Source organism: Oncorhynchus kisutch, unplaced genomic scaffold, assembly GCF_002021735.2.
Source record: "Oncorhynchus kisutch isolate 150728-3 unplaced genomic scaffold, Okis_V2 scaffold4073, whole genome shotgun sequence".
Taxonomy (NCBI): Eukaryota; Metazoa; Chordata; class Actinopteri; order Salmoniformes; family Salmonidae; genus Oncorhynchus; species Oncorhynchus kisutch.
Genome location: NW_022266018.1, coordinates 85001 through 102500, shown reverse-complemented (window position 1 = coordinate 102500; position 17500 = coordinate 85001). Strand labels below are relative to the sequence as shown.

General features: G+C 43.1%; 1 protein-coding gene across 2 annotated transcripts in view; it reads left to right on the top strand.

Annotated features, from left to right (window-relative positions):
- The window catches only part of LOC109886580 (uncharacterized), a 66384-nt gene that overhangs the window by 14851 nt on the left and 34033 nt on the right, over nucleotides 1-17500 (top strand). For both annotated transcript variants that reach the window (XM_031822143.1, XM_031822142.1), the window contains exons 4-5: nucleotides 3515-3621; nucleotides 15784-17500. The exon at nucleotides 15784-17500 is cut by the window's right edge and continues 1171 nt beyond it. In XM_031822143.1, coding sequence (XP_031678003.1) covers nucleotides 3515-3621; nucleotides 15784-17500 — 1824 coding nt within the window. The remainder of the gene's footprint in view (nucleotides 1-3514; nucleotides 3622-15783) is intronic.

Sequence of the window (17500 nt, the reverse complement as noted above, 5' to 3'; positions counted from 1 at the left end):
ATGTATATGTTTTTGCTCTTTATTCTTTGTTATAGAGCCAAAAAGATTGGAGAAGTGGTTTACCCATACATCTCCATTTTGGATAGATAATTCTTCGTGTTGTTGTTTGTTTAGTGTTTTCCAGTTTTCCCAGAAGTGGTTAGAGTCTATGGATTCTTCAATTGCATTGAGCTGATTTCTGACATGCTGTTCCTTCTTTTTCCGTAGTGTATTTCTGTATTGTTTTAGTGATTCACCATAGTGAAGGCGTAGACTCAGGTTTTCCGGGTCTCTATGTTTTTGGTTGGACAGGATTCTCAATTTCTTTCTTAGATTTTTGCATTCTTCATCAAACCATTTGTCATTGTTGTTAATTTTCTTCGGTTTTCTATTTGAGATTTTTAGATTTGATAGGGAAGCTGAGAGGTCAAATATACTGTTAAGATTTTCTACTGCCAAGTTTACACCTTCACTATTACAGTGGAACGTTTTACCCAGGAAATTGTCTAAGAGGGATTGAATTTGTTGTTGCCTAATTGTTTTTTGGTAGGTTTCCAAACTGCATTCCTTCCATCTATAGCATTTCTTAATGTTACTTTCTCTCTCTCTCTCTCTCTCTCTCTCTCTCTCTCTCTCTCTCTCTCTCTCTCTCTCTCTGTCTCTCTCTCTTTCTCTCTCTGTCTCTCTCTCTCTCTCTCTCTCTCTGTCTCTCTCTCTTTCTCTCTCTGTCTCTCTCTCCCTCCCCCTCTCTCTCTCTAGCTCCCCCTCTCCCTCTCGATCTCTCCATCTCTCCCCCCTTTCCCTCCCTCTTTCCCTCCCTCCCTGGTTTGGGCATATCGGACACTAGAGGTGTCTGTTTTATTGTATGGTCTGCATCTCAATCCACCGCATCCTCCTGATGTCGGCCTTCCGCAGTCTGTGGTGGAAAGTGACAGAGCCACAGCGCTGTTTGTCAGATCAGGAGACATCCCTGAAAATCGGTCTTCTCACAAAAACATCTGTAGTGAGTACAGTTTGACTCCACTAATGGAAAGGGGAGACTCTCTCAAACACGATGGTGTTCTCCGTTTTGTTCTATGAACCCCACCAGTGTCACAGGCCTTGTCTGAAGGTAATCTGGTACCGGTTTAAACATGGGCCTCGTCTGAAGGTAATCTGGTACCGGTTTAAACACGGGCCTCGTCTGAAGGTAATCTGATACCGGTTTAAACACGGGTCTCGTCTGAAGGTAATCTGGTACCGGTTTAAACATGGGCCTCGTATGAAGGTTATCTGGTACCGGTTTAAACACGGGGTCTCGTCTGAAGGTAATCTGGTACCGGTTTAAACACGGGCCTCGTCTGAAGGTAATCTGGTACCGGTTTAAACACGGGTCTCATCTGAAGGTAATCTGGTACCAGTTTAAACACGGGTCTCGTCTGAAGGTAATCTAGTACCGGTTCAAACACGGGTCTCGTCTGAAGGTAATCTGGTACCGGTTTAAACACGGGCCTCGTCTGAAGGTAATCTGGTACCGGTTTAAACACGGGGTCTCGTCTGAAGGTAATCTGGTACCGGTTTCAACACGGGTCTCGTCTGAAGGTAATCTGGTACCGGTTTAAACACGGGCCTCGTCTGAAGGTCATCTGGTACCGGTTTAAACACGGGTCTCGTCTGAAGGTAATCTGGTACCGGTTTAAACACGGGCCTCGTCTGAAGGTCATCTGGTACCGGTTTAAACACAGGTCTTGTCTGAAGGTAATCTGGTACCGGTTTAAAAAATGAATGAAGTATGGAGGTAGTTTTGTGCCAACAAAAAAACAGAGGGGTAAATATGTCGAAATATATCAATATTATTTCCTGAGTTTTGTTATATCTCCTAAATTTTGCACAGACACTTCAAAACCTTGTTCCTGGGTGATTTATATTTATATGTGTTATTCAATGTGTTTCTATGGGCTACGGTAGATGAAGGCCAAATTCAACATTTACCGCCCCCTCCCAGGCTTACACTTTTAGGAGGTTTTAATATATACTTTTAAATTATACCATGTGAGCGAAACATAAACATTCTAAATCAAATAATATATTAAAATATAATACTTAAAAAAATAAAATGTAATTTTGTCCTTTAAACATTTCAATGAAATACTGTAGAATTCCATTCATTCCGATGAAGGGAAGGTTCTTCTGAGGAGCTCCAATATGGCCGACAGGTGGCTTCAAAGCCTCTCATTGGCCAATACATAGCATCAGCAATCCCAGGGTTTATAGTGTACACCATCGGTGGTTACTAGTGACAACCATTTTTTGGGTTGGTGTGTTTTCCTGTTATACTGACTTCCTAACCGTCCTATCACCGTGGTAACAGCATCAGTAAGTTGAGATCCAGCCAGTCAGGGAGTGTGAAACCATGTTCTCATGACTCGACACTGAAGAGGGTGGTGGTGGTGGTGAACGATTAACCTCATCGTTCTACAAGCGTCAACATCCTTTAATAATGATGTCAGCAGAGGAATGTCAAGGTGTGTTTATGAGTCACAGTGACACAAGGTATTAAAAAAAATGTTTATTGAACCTTTATTTAACTAGGCAAGTCGGTTAAGAACAAATTCGTATTTACAATGACGGCCTACTGGGGAAAAGTGGGTTAACTGCCTGTTCAGGGGCAGAATAACAAACTTTACCCGTATCGGCAAGGGAATTCAATCCAATACTAGTCCAATTCAATACTAGTCCAACGCTCTAACCACTAGGCTACCTGCCCCCTCTAACCACTAGGCTACCCGCCCCCTCTAACCACTAGGCTACCTGCCCCCTCTAACCACTAGGCTACCTTCCTCCTCTAACCACTAGGCTACCTGCCCCCTCTAACCACTAGGCTACCCGCCCCCTCTAACCACTAGGCTACCTGCCCCCTCTAACCACTAGGCTACCTTCCTCCTCTAACCACTAGGCTACCCGCCCCCTCTAACCACTAGGCTACCTGCCCCTCTAACCACTAGGCTACCTGCCCCCCTCTAACCACTAGGCTACCTGCCCCCTCTAACCACTAGGCTACCTGCCCCCTCTAACCACTAGGCTACCTGCCCCCTCTAACCACTAGGCTACCTGCCCCCTCTAACCACTAGGCTACCTGCCCCCTCTAACCACTAGGCTACCTGCCCCCTCTAACCACTAGGCTACCTGCCCCCTCTAACCACTAGGCTACCTGCCTCTCTAACCACTAGGCTACCTGCCCCCTCTAACCACTAGGCTACCTGCCCCCTCTAACCACTAGGCTACCTGCCCCCTCTAACCACTAGGCTACCTGCCCCCTCTAACCACTAGGCTACCTGCCTCTCTAACCACTAGGCTACCTGCCCCCTCTAACCACTAGGCTACCTGCCCCCTCTAACCACTAGGCTACCTGCCCCCTCTAACCACTAGGCTACCTGCCCCCTCTACCCACTAGGCTACCTGCCGCCCCTAAAATGACATGACCCCGACGTGATATAAACACGCAACCTTCTGATTAAGTTGTTATTGTTGTTTATTATTGTTTCTTGACATACAGAGGGAGAGGTGGAGAAGGTGGAGTGGAGTCAACCCAGCATTAACACTGTGGGGCTCAGAACGAGGTGGCTTCCTGACCAGGCTCCTTCCCCCAGGACTCAACACCAGGTAACTGACCAGGCTCCTTCCCCCAGTACTCAACACCAGGCTCCTTCCCCCAGTACTCAACACCAGGTAACTGACCAGGCTCCTTCCCCCAGTACTCAACACCAGGCTCCTTCCCCCAGTACTCAACACCAGGTAACTGACCAGGCTCCTTCCCCCAGTACTCAACACCAGGTAACTGACCAGGCTCCTTCCCCCAGTACTCAACACCAGGTAACTGACCAGGCTCCTTCCCCCAGTACTCAACACCAGGCTCCTTCTCCCAGTACTCAATAGCAGGCTCCTTCCCCCAGTACTCAACACCAGGTAACTGACCAGGCTCCTTCCCCCAGTACTCAACACCAGGTAACTGACCAGGCTCCTTCCCCCAGTACTCAACACCAGGTAACTGACCAGGCTCCTTCTCCCAGTACTCAACACCAGGCTCCTTCCCCCAGTACTCAACACCAGGCTCCTTCCCCCAGTACTCAACACCAGGCTCCTTCCCCCAGTACTCAACACCAGGTAACTGACCAGGCTCCTTCTCCTAGTACTCAACACCAGGTAACTGACCAGGCTCCTTCTCCCAGTACTCAACACCAGGTAACTGACCAGGCTCCTTCCCCCAGTACTCAACACCAGGTAACTGACCAGGCTCCATCTCCCAGTACTCAACACCAGGTAACTAACCAGGCTCCATCTCCCAGTAGTCAACACCAGGTAACTGACCAGGCTCCTTCTCCCAGTACTCAACACCAGGTAACTGACCAGGCTCCTTCTCCCAGTACTCAACACCAGGTAACTGACCAGGCTCCTTCCCCCAGTACTCAACACCAGGTAACTGACCAGGCTCCTTCCCCCAGTACTCAACACCAGGCTCCTTCCCCCAGTACTCAACACCAGGTAACTGACCAGGCTCCTTCCCCCAGTACTCAACACCAGGCTCCTTCCCCCAGTACTCAACACCAGGCTCCTTCCCCCAGGACTCAACACCAGGTAACTGACCAGGCTCCTTCCCCCAGTACTCAACACCAGGTAACTGACCAGGCTCCTTCCCCCAGTACTCAACACCAGGCTCCTTCCCCCAGGACTCAACACCAGGTAACTGACCAGGCTCCTTCCCCCAGTACTCAACACCAGGCTCCTTCCCCCAGTACTCAACACCAGGTAACTGACCAGGCTCCTTCTCCCAGTACTCAACACCAGGTAACTGACCAGGCTCCTTCTCCCAGTACTCAACACCAGGTAACTGACCAGGCTCCTTCTCCCAGTACTCAACACCAGGTAACTGACCAGGCTCCTTCTCCCAGTACTCAACACCAGGCTCCTTCTCCCAGTACTCAACACCAGGCTCCTTCTCCCAGTACTCAACACCAGGCTCCTTCTCCCAGTACTCAACACCAGGTAACTGACCAGGCTCCTTCTCCCGGTACTCAACACCAGGCTCCGTCTCCCAGTACTCAACACCAGGTAACTGACCAGGCTCCTTCTCCCAGTACTCAACACCAGGTAACTGACCAGGCTCCTTCTCCCATTACTCAACACCAGGCTCCTTCTCCCAGTACTCAACACCAGGCTCCTTCTCCCAGTACTCAACACCAGGTAACTGACCAGGCTCCTTCTCCCGGTACTCAACACCAGGCTCCGTCTCCCAGTACTCAACACCGGGTAACTGACTGATCATGTTTGTCTTTAAGGGGATACATACAGTACATATAACGGATAATGTATTGTCCAATGTCTGTTCTAACAGCCCACAGGCAGTGTAGAGAGACGGGAAATGAAGGTAGAGAGGATGCATTAGAAGGGTGTGGGTTGGGATTCAAACCTGGCATGTATCTGTTCTGAAGGCAGCGCCAGTAACCACTAGACCACCCCAGGCTGTAGTTTGTGTAAAGGCTGTGCTGTAGAGAGACAGGAAATGAAGGTAGAGAGGACGCATTAGAAGGGTGTGGGTTGGGATTCAAACCTGGCATGTATCTGTTCTGAAGGCAGCGCCAGTAACCACTAGACCACCCCAGGCTGTAGTTTGTGTAAAGGCTGTGCTGTAGAGAGACGGGAAATGAAGGTAGAGAGGACGCATTAGAAGGGTGTGTGTTGGGATTCAAACCTGGCATGTATCTGTTCTGAAGGCAGCGCCAGTAACCACTAGACCACCCCAGGGTGTAGTTTGTGTAAAGGCTGTGCTGTAAGATTAATACAGATACTCTTTAAAGAGGTATCATAGACAGGATGCTATCGCAGGGCCTCAGTACACCACATGACCAACACCCTCTGACTCCATCTGTCTGGATCGCAGGACTGTTTTCTTAGTGCTCAGGCCTGGATTTGTTTCTGAAGATCCTCGGCTTCAACAGTTGTGTTCCAGATAGAGAGTAGCTCATTGTTACATCTGAAGGGGGGATAGGCTTTTAGCTCTGCTGGCTCTGCTTGGTGTCTGTTGGCTCTGCTTGGTGTCTGCTGGCTCTGCTTGGTGTCTGTTGGCTCTGTTTGGTGTCTGTTGGCTCTGTTTGGTGTCTGTTGGCTCTGTTTGGTGTCTGTTGGCTCTGTTTGGTGTCTGTTGGCTCTGTTTGGTGTCTGTTGGCTCTGTTTGGTGTCTGTTGGCTCTGCTTGCTGTCTGCTGGCTCTGCTTTGTGTCTGCTGGCTCTGCTTGCTGTCTGCTGGCTCTGCTTTGTGTCTGCTGGCTCTGCTTGGTGTCTGTTGGCTCTGCTTGCTGTCTGCTGGCTCTGCTTTGTGTCTGCTGGCTCTGTTTGGTGTCTATTGGCTCTGCTTGGTGTCTGTTGGCGCTGCTTGCTGTGTGCTGGCTCTGCTTGGTGTCAGTTGGCTCTGCTTGCTGTGTGCTGGCTCTGCTTGGTGTCTGTTTGCTCTGCTTGGTGTCTGCTGGCTCTGCTTGGTGTCTGCTGGCTCTGCTTGGTGTCTGTTGGCTCTGGTTACCTGCTGCTGGCTCTGCTTGGTGTCTGTTGGCTCTGCTTGGTGTCTGTTGGCTCTGCTTGGTGTCTGCTGGCTCTGCTTGGTGTCTGTTGGCTCTGGTTACCTCCTGCTGGCTCTGTTCGCTCTGTGCTGGCTCTGTTTTCTGTCTGCTGGCTCTGGTTCCTATCTGCTGGCTCTGCTTACTGTCTGCTGGCTCTGCTTGCTGTCTGCTGGCTCTGGTTGCTGCTGGGGCTGTTGTTAAGAATGGGGAGAGGCAGTCATATGACAGCCAAAGAAGCAGAGGGCATTAAGTACTAACCACTGACACAAACAGAGAGCCACAGATACACACAGTTATTGTGTCGCATGAAATGCCCCAAGTTAGTAAGACAAGAGAAACCAATCAGCCATTGTTGGGCAAGGGGAGAGGCTGTCATATGATAGCAGCACAAACAGCAAGCTTAAGTTACCACTGAAAGGCAGCTTTCAACAACAACAACAACTGCAACCATAACAACAACAATTACCACAACAACAACCACAACAACAACAACCACAATAACAACAACAACAACCACATCAACAACAACAACAACATCCACAACAACAACAACATCCACAACAACAACCACAACCACAACCATAACAACCACAACCACCACAACAACCACAGCCACAGCCACAACCACAACCATAACAACCACAACCACCACAACAACCACAACCACCACAACAACCACAGCCACAACCACAACCACAACCATAACAACCACCACAACAACCACAACCACAACCACAACCACAACCATAACAACCACCACAACAACCACAACCACAGCCGCAACCAGAACAACCACAACCACAACCACAACCATAACAACCACAACCACCACAACAACCACAACAACCACAGCCACAACCACAACCACAACCATAACAACCACAACCACCACTACAACCACAACAACAACAACCACAACCACAACCATAACAACCACAACCACCACAACAACCACAGCCACAACCACAACCACAACCATAACAACCACCACAACAACCACAACCACAACCACAACCACAACCATAACAACCACCACAACAACCACAACCACAGCCGCAACCAGAACAACCACAACCACAGCCACAACCACAACCATAACAACCACAACCACCACAACAACCACAACAACCACAGCCACAACCACAACCACAACCATAACAACCACAACCACCACTACAACCACAGCCACAACAACCACAGCAACAGCAACAACAACAACAACCACCACAACAACAACCACAACATCCACCACAACAACAACAACCACAGCAACAACATCAACCCCACAACCTCAACCACAACAATAACCACAACAAATCAAATCAAATCAAATCAAATTGTATTTGTCACATACACATGGTTAGCAGATGTTAATGCGAGTGTAGCGAAATGCTTGTGCTTCTAGTTCCGACAATGCAGTAATAACCAACAAGTAATCTAACTAACAATTTCAAAACTACTGTCTTATACACAGCGTAAGGGAATAAAGAACAACAACAACAACAACAACAACTTTACCAAACTTACCAATTTTTGTTGGTACAACATTACAATTGTATAATTATGGTGATAAACTAACACATTATGAAGACAGCTGAAACAGATAGTGGTTTAACACATTATGAAGACAGCTGAAACAGATAGTGGTTTAACTAACACATTATGAAGACACCTGAAACAACTAGTGGTTTAACTAACACATTATGAAGGCACCTGAAACAGATAGTGGTTTAACACATTATGAAGACAGTTGAAACAGATATTGGTTTAACTAACACATTATGAAGACAGCTGAAACAGATAGTGGTTTAACACATTATGAAGACACCTGAAACAGCTAGTGGTTTAACTAACACATTATGAAGACAGCTGAAACAGATAGTGGTTTAACTAACACATTATGAAGACAGCTGAAACAGATAGTGGTTTAACTAACACATTATGAAGACAGCTGAAACAGATAGTGGTTTAACACATTATGAAGACAGCTGAAACAGATAGTGGTTTAACTAACACATTATGAAGACAGCTGAAACAACTAGTGGTTTAACTAACACATTATGAAGACACCTGAAACAGATATTGGTTTAACACATTATGAAGACAGATGAAACAGATAGTGGTTTAACTAACACATTATGAAGACAGCTGAAACAGATAGTGGTTTAACTAACACATTATGAAGACAGCTGAAACAACTAGTGGTTTAACTAACACATTATGAAGACAGCTGAAACAACTAGTGGTTTAACTAACACATTATGAAGACAGCTGAAACAGATAGTGGTTTAACTAACACATTATGAAGACAGCTGAAACAGATAATGGTTTAACTAACACATTATGAAGACAGCTGAAACAGATAGTGGTTTAACTAACACATTATGAAGACACCTGAAACAGATAGTGGTTTAACACATTATGAAGACAGCTGAAACAGATAGTGGTTTAACTAACACATTATGAAGACAGCTGAAACAACTAGTGGTTTAACTAACACATTATGAAGACAGCTGAAACAGATAGTGGTTTAACACATTATGAAGACAGCTGAAACAGATAGTGGTTTAACTAACACATTATGAAGACAGCTGAAACAGATAGTGGTTTAACTAACACATTATGAAGACAGCTGAAACAACTAGTGGTTTAACTAACACATTATGAAGACAGCTGAAACAACTAGTGGTTTAACTAACACATTATGAAGACAGCTGAAACAGATAGTGGTTTAACTAACACATTATGAAGACAGCTGAAACAGATAATGGTTTAACTAACACATTATGAAGACAGCTGAAACAGATAGTGGTTTAACTAACACATTATGAAGACACCTGAAACAGATAGTGGTTTAACACATTATGAAGACAGCTGAAACAGATAGTGGTTTAACTAACACATTATGAAGACAGCTGAAACAACTAGTGGTTTAACTAACACATTATGAAGACAGCTGAAACAGATAGTGGTTTAACACATTATGAAGACAGCTGAAACAGATAGTGGTTTAACACATTATGAAGACAGCTGAAACAGATAGTGGTTTAACTAACACATTATGAAGACAGCTGAAACAGATAGTGGTTTAACTAACACATTATGAAGACAGCTGAAACAGATAGTGGTTTAACTAACACATTATGAAGACAGCTGAAACAACTAGTGGTTTAACTAACACATATTGAAGACAGCTGAAACAGATAGTGGTTTAACTAACACATTATGAAGACAGCTGAAACAACGAGTGGTTTAACTAACACATTATGAAGACAGCTGAAACAGATAGTGGTTTAACTAACACATTATGAAGTCAGCTGAAACAGATAGTGGTTTAACACATTATGAAGACAGCTGAAACAGATAGTGGTTTAACACATTATGAAGACAGCTGAAACAGATAGTGGTTTAACTAACACATTATGAAGACAGCTGAACCAGATAGTGGTTTAACACATTATGAAGACACCTGAAACAGATAGTGGTTTAACACATTATGAAGACAGCTGAAACAGATAGTGGTTTAACTAACACATTATGAAGACAGCTGAAACAACTAGTGGTTTAACTAACACATTATGAAGACAGCTGAAACAACTAGTGGTTTAACTAACACATTATGAAGACAGCTGAAACAGATAGTGGTTTAACACATTATGAAGACACCTGAAACAGATAGTGGTTTAACACATTATGAAGACAGCTGAAACAGATAGTGGTTTAACTAACACATTATGAAGACAGCTGAAACAACTAGTGGTTTAACTAACACATTATGAAGACAGCTGAAACAACTAGTGGTTTAACTAACACATTATGAAGACAGCTGAAACAGATAGTGGTTTAACTAACACATTATGAAGACAGCTGAAACAGCTAGTGGTTTAACTAACACATTATGAAGACAGCTGAAACAACTAGTGGTTTAACTAACACATTATGAAGACAGCTGAAACAACTAGTGGTTTAACTAACACATTATGAAGACAGCTGAAACAGATAATGGTTTAACTAACACATTATGAAGACAGCTGAAACAGATAGTGGTTTATAACTAACACATTATGAAGACACATGAAACAGATAGTGGTTTAACACATTATGAAGACAGCTGAAACAGATAGTGGTTTAACTAACACATTATGAAGACAGCTGAAACAGATAGTGGTTTAACTAACACATTATGAAGACACCTGAAACAGATAGTGGTTTAACACATTATGAAGACAGCTGAAACAACTAGTGGTTTAACTAACACATTATGAAGACAGCTGAAACAGATAATGGTTTAACTAACACATTATGAAGACAGCTGAAACAGATAGTGGTTTATAACTAACACATTATGAAGACACATGAAACAGATAGTGGTTTAACACATTATGAAGACAGCTGAAACAGATAGTGGTTTAACTAACACATTATGAAGACAGCTGAAACAGATAGTGGTTTAACTAACACATTATGAAGACACCTGAAACAGATAGTGGTTTAACACATTATGAAGACAGCTGAAACAGATAGTGGTTTAACTAACACATTTTGAAGACAGCTGAAACAGATAATGGTTTAACTAACACATTATGAAGACAGCTGAAACAGATAGTGGTTTAACTAACACATTATGAAGACACCTGAAACAGATAGTGGTTTAACACATTATGAAGACAGCTGAAACAGATAGTGGTTTAACTAACACATTATGAAGACAGCTGAAACAACTAGTGGTTTAACTAACACATTATGAAGACAGCTGAAACAGATAGTGGTTTAACACATTATGAAGACAGCTGAAACAGATAGTGGTTTAACTAACACGTTATGAAGACAGCTGAAACAACTAGTGGTTTAACTAACACATTATGAAGACAGCTGAAACAGATAGTGGTTTAACTAACACATTATGAAGACAGCTGAAACAGATAGTGGTTTAACTAACACATTATGAAGACAGCTGAAACAGATAGTGGTTTAACACATTATGAAGACAGCTGAAACAGATAGTGGCTTAACTAACACATTATGAAGACAGCTGAAACATATAGTGGTTTATCTAACACATTATGAAGACAGCTGAAACAGATAGTTGTTTAACACATTATGAAGACAGCTGAAACAGATAGTGGTTTAACTAACACTATATGAGGACAGCTGAAACAACTAGTGGTTTAACTAACACATTATGAAGACACCTGAAACAGATAGTGGTTTAACACATTATGAAGACAGCTGAAACAGATAGTGGTTTAACTAACACATTATGAAGACAGCTGAAACAGATAGTGGTTTAACTAACACATTATGAAGACAGCTGAAACAGATAGTGGTTTAACTAACACATTATGAAGACAGCTGAAACAGATAGTGGTTTAACTAACACATTATGAAGACAGCTGAAACAGATAGTGGTTTAACACATTATGAAGACAGCTGAAACAGATAGTGGTTTAACTAACACATTATGAAGACAGCTGAAACAACTAGTGGTTTAACTAACACATTATGAAGACAGCTGAAACAGATATTGGTTTAACACATTATGAAGACAGCTGAAACAGATAGTGGTTTAACTAACACATTATGAAGACAGCTGAAACAGATAGTGGTTTAACTAACACATTATGAAGACAGCTGAAACAACTAGTGGTTTAACTAACACATTATGAAGACAGCTGAAACAGATAGTGGTTTAACTAACACATTATGAAGACAGCTGAAACAGATAGTGGTTTAACACATTATGAAGACACCTGAAACAGATAGTGGTTTAACACATTATGAAGACAGCTGAAACAGATAGTGGTTTAACTAACACATTATGAAGACAGCTGAAACAACTAGTGGTTTAACTAACACATTATGAAGACAGCTGAAACAGATAGTGGTTTAACACATTATGAAGACAGCTGAAACAGATAGTGGTTTAACTAACACATTATGAAGACAGCTGAAACAGATATTGGTTTAACTAACACATTATGAAGACAGCTGAAACAGATAGTGGTTTAACTAACACATTATGAAGACAGCTGAAACAGATAGTGGTTTAACTAACACATTATGAAGACAGCTGAAACAACTAGTGGTTTAACTAACACATTATGAAGACAGCTGAAACAGATAGTGGTTTAACTAACACATTATGAAGACAGCTGAAACAGATAGTGGTTTAACTAACACATTATGAAGACAGCTGAAACAGATAGTGGTTTAACTAACACATTATGAAGACAGCTGAAACATATAGTGGTTTAACACATTATGAAGACACCTGAAACAGCTAGTGGTTTAACTAACACATTATGAAGACAGCTGAAACAACTAGTGGTTTAACTAACACATTATGAAGACAGCTGAAACCGATAGTGGTTTAACTAACACATTATGAAGACAGCTGAAACAGCTAGTGGTTTAACTAACACATTATGAAGACAGCTGAAACAACTAGTGGTTTAACTAACACATTATGAAGACAGCTGAAACAACTAGTGGTTTAACTAACACATTATGAAGACAGCTGAAACAGATAATGGTTTAACTAACACATTATGAAGACAGCTGAAACAGATAGTGGTTTATAACTAACACATTATGAAGACACATGAAACAGATAGTGGTTTAACACATTATGAAGACAGCTGAAACAGATAGTGGTTTAACTAACACATTATGAAGACAGCTGAAACAGATAGTGGTTTAACACATTATGAAGACAGCTGAAACAGATAGTGGTTTAACACATTATGAAGACAGCTGCAACAGATAGTGGTTTAACTAACACATTATGAAGACAGCTGAAACAGATAGTGGTTTAACACATTATGAAGACACCTGAAACAGCTAGTGGTTTAACTAACACATTATGAAGACAGCTGAAACAACTAGTGGTTTAACTAACACATTATGAAGACAGCTGAAACAGATAGTGGTTTAACTAACACATTATGAAGACAGCTGAAACAGCTAGTGGTTTAACTAACACATTTTGAAGACAGCTGAAACAACTAGTGGTTTAACTAACACATTATGAAGACAGCTGAAACAACTAGTGGTTTAACTAACACATTATGAAGACAGCTGAAACAGATAATGGTTTAACTAACACATTATGAAGACAGCTGAAACAGATAGTGGTTTAACTAACACATTATGTAGACACCTGAAACAAATAGTGGTTTAACACATTATGAAGACAGCTGAAACAGATAGTGGTTTAACTAACACATTATGAAGACAGCTGAAACAGATAGTGGTTTAACTAACACATTATGAAGACAGCTGAAACAGATAGTGGTTTAACACATTATGAAGACAGCTGAAACAGATAGTGGCTTAACTAACACATTATGAAGACAGCTGAAACATATAGTGGTTTATCTAACACATTATGAAGACAGCTGAAACAGATAGTTGTTTAACACATTATGAAGACAGCTGAAACAGATAGTGGTTTAACTAACACTATATGAGGACAGCTGAAACAACTAGTGGTTTAACTAACACATTATGAAGACACCTGAAACAGATAGTGGTTTAACACATTATGAAGACAGCTGAAACAGATAGTGGTTTAACTAACACATTATGAAGACAGCTGAAACAGATAGTGGTTTAACTAACACATTATGAAGACAGCTGAAACAGATAGTGGTTTAACTAACACATTATGAAGACAGCTGAAACAGATAGTGGTTTAACTAACACATTATGAAGACAGCTGAAACAGATAGTGGTTTAACACATTATGAAGACAGCTGAAACAGATAGTGGTTTAACTAACACATTATGAAGACAGCTGAAACAGATAGTGGTTTAACACATTATGAAGACACCTGAAACAGCTAGTGGTTTAACTAACACATTATGAAGACAGCTGAAACAACTAGTGGTTTAACTAACACATTATGAAGACAGCTGAAACACATAGTGGTTTAACTAACACATTATGAAGACAGCTGAAACAGCTAGTGGTTTAACACATTATGAAGACAGCTGAGACAGCTAGTGGTTTAACTAACACATTATGAAGACAGCTGAAACAGATAGTGGTTTAACTAACACATTATGAAGACAGCTGAAACAACTAGTGGTTTAACTAACACATTATGAAGACAGCTGAAACAGATAGTGGTTTAACACATTATGAAGACAGCTGAAACAGATAGTGGTTTAACTAACACATTATGAAGACAGCTGAAACAGATAGTGGTTTAACTAACACATTATGAAGACAGCTGAAACAAATAGTGGTTTAACTAACACATTATGAAGACAGCTGAAACAGCTAGTGGTTTAACTAACACATTATGAAGACAGCTGAAACAGATAGTGGTTTAACACATTATGAAGACAGCTGAAACAGCTAGTGGTTTAACTAACACATTATGAAGACAGCTGAAACAGATAGTGGTTTAACACATTATGAAGACAGCTGAAACAGATAGTGGCTTAACACATTATGAATACAGCTGAAACAGATAGTGGTTTAACACATTATGAAGACAGCTGAAACAACTAGTGGTTTAACTAACACATTATGAAGACAGCTGAAACAGATAGTGGTTTAACTAACACATTATGAAGACACCTGAAACAGATAGTGGTTTAACTAACACATTATGAAGACAGCTGAAACAACTAGTGGTTTAACTAACACATTATGAAGACAGCTGAAACAGATAGTGGTTTAACTAACACATTATGAAGACAGCTGAAACAGATAGTGGTTTAACTAACACATTATGAAGACAGCTGAAACAGATAGTGGTTTAACTAACACATTATGAAGACAGCTGAAACAGATAGTGGTTTTATCACATTATGAAGACAGCTGAAACAGATAGTGGTTTAACTAACACATTATGAAGACAGCTGAAACAACTAGTTGTTTAACTAACACATTATGAAGACAGCTGAAACAGATGGTGGTTTAACACATTATGAAGACAGCTGAAACAGATAGTGGTTTAACTAACACATTATGAAGACAGCTGAAACAACTAGTGGTTTAACTAACACATTATGAAGACAGCTGAAACAGCTAGTGGTTTAACACATTATGAAGACATCTGAAACAGCTAGTGGTTTAACTAACACATTATGAAGACAGCTGAAACAGATAGTGGTTTAACTAACACATTATGAAGACACCCAATCTACATTATTATCCTTCTTCTTCTTCTTCTCCTTCTGCTTCTGCTTCTCCTTTCCCACAGGTCTCAGGCAAGGAAAGCTCAGTGCCAATGGAGAGGGACAACAGGTCTTTAGGTTGGCAGGATCAGAGGAGAAGTTGGTCTAGCAGGACATCATCACACCTCAGTGGTAGTGGGACTCCTACCCAGTCTAACAACTCCCTCCCCGGGGCTAACACTACCTCAGAGCCTGCCAGGAAGAGCCCTCTACACAGGACAACCAGCAACAACCAACAGCCTTCACACACTTCAGAACCCTGCTGGAGATCTTCTCTACACAGGACCAATAGCTTCCAAACGTCTTCTCCCTGGACGATCAGGCCAACAGTCCAAAATAATCCTTCACACATTGAGATATCCCCCTCTGGAACCAAATGTGCTCCGTACAGGAGCAACAACTCTCTATGTAGGACAAACAGCGTCCAACAGAAACCTTCACACGCTGAGTTAACTCCTTACAGAACCAGCTCAGAGCCTTACAGAGCAACCTCTCTACAAAAACGAACAAGTTGTCTTCCACAAACTTCTCCTGCTGGGGTAGTATCACCCCCGGCCCCTGGGACCACTACAGGTGCTACCATCGTCCTGAAGACAACTGCACCAGCCTTCTCCTCCATTACCATCGCCACCAAGAAGATCTCCAGGACGACAAGCCTCCCTGGGTCTAGACCTCTGAGCCCTGGATCTAGAGCCCCCAGACCCCAGAGCTACCACTCTGACGAGACCAGGGTCCCAGGCTATAAAGCCCCCAGACCCCAGAGCTACCACTCTGACGAGACCAGGGTCCCAGGCTATAAAGCCCCCAGGCCCCAGAGCTACCACTGTGACGAGGCCAGTGTCCCAGGCTATAAAACCCCCAGGCCCCAGAGCTACCACTGCGACGAGGCCAGGGTCCCAGGCTATAAAACCCCCAGTCCCCAGAGCTACCACTGCGAAGAGGCCAGAGTCCCAGGATATAAAACCCCCAGGCCCCAGAGCTACCACTGCGACGAGGCCAGGGTCCCAGGCTATAAAACCCCTAGGCCCCAGAGCTACCACTGCGACGAGGCCAGGGTCCCAGGCTATACAACCCCCAGGCCCCAGAGCTACCACACAAACCAGGCCAGACTCTCCACCACCTGCACCTCTGTCACCCAGCAGGACCAGGTCCATCACCACCACCCCACCGGCAACGACCCCAGCTCTACCCCTGTCACCCTCAGGAGAAAGTCCACCGCCACCATAGTCAAAGTGACCGAGCACAGAAGGATGACCTCTGAACCTGTCAACCGACTGAACGGAAGGCAGAGCCCTGTTTCATCTGTGTCAGGTGACCAACCAAATGATCAGGGCACGGCGGTTCACAGGAGAAAAGCCACCGTCATAAAAGTGACAGAGCACAGAGAGAGATACAGCCCAGGTCAGGATGCCAGAGGTGTGAACAGAAGCAGCAGTAGGCCGTCAGAGTACAGACACAGTTACACAGAGGGAGTGTACAGACACACATCCCCGTGGCAACAATCCCCGTGGCAACAAGGAGCCATGAATTCAAATAGGAACTCTGTGGAATCACTCCAGAGCACCCCTCCCTCCCAGTACCTTCTAGAATCATCTATGGACAGGATAGACAGGCCCAACTCTGCTCTGTTCCTGACTCCAAACAAGTCCACCTCAACCACTACAGTTGCTCTGAGGGACCCAGAGGGAAGCAGAGGTGGAGGGAAGCCAATACAGAAGTCTACCCTGATGCTGTTCATCAACC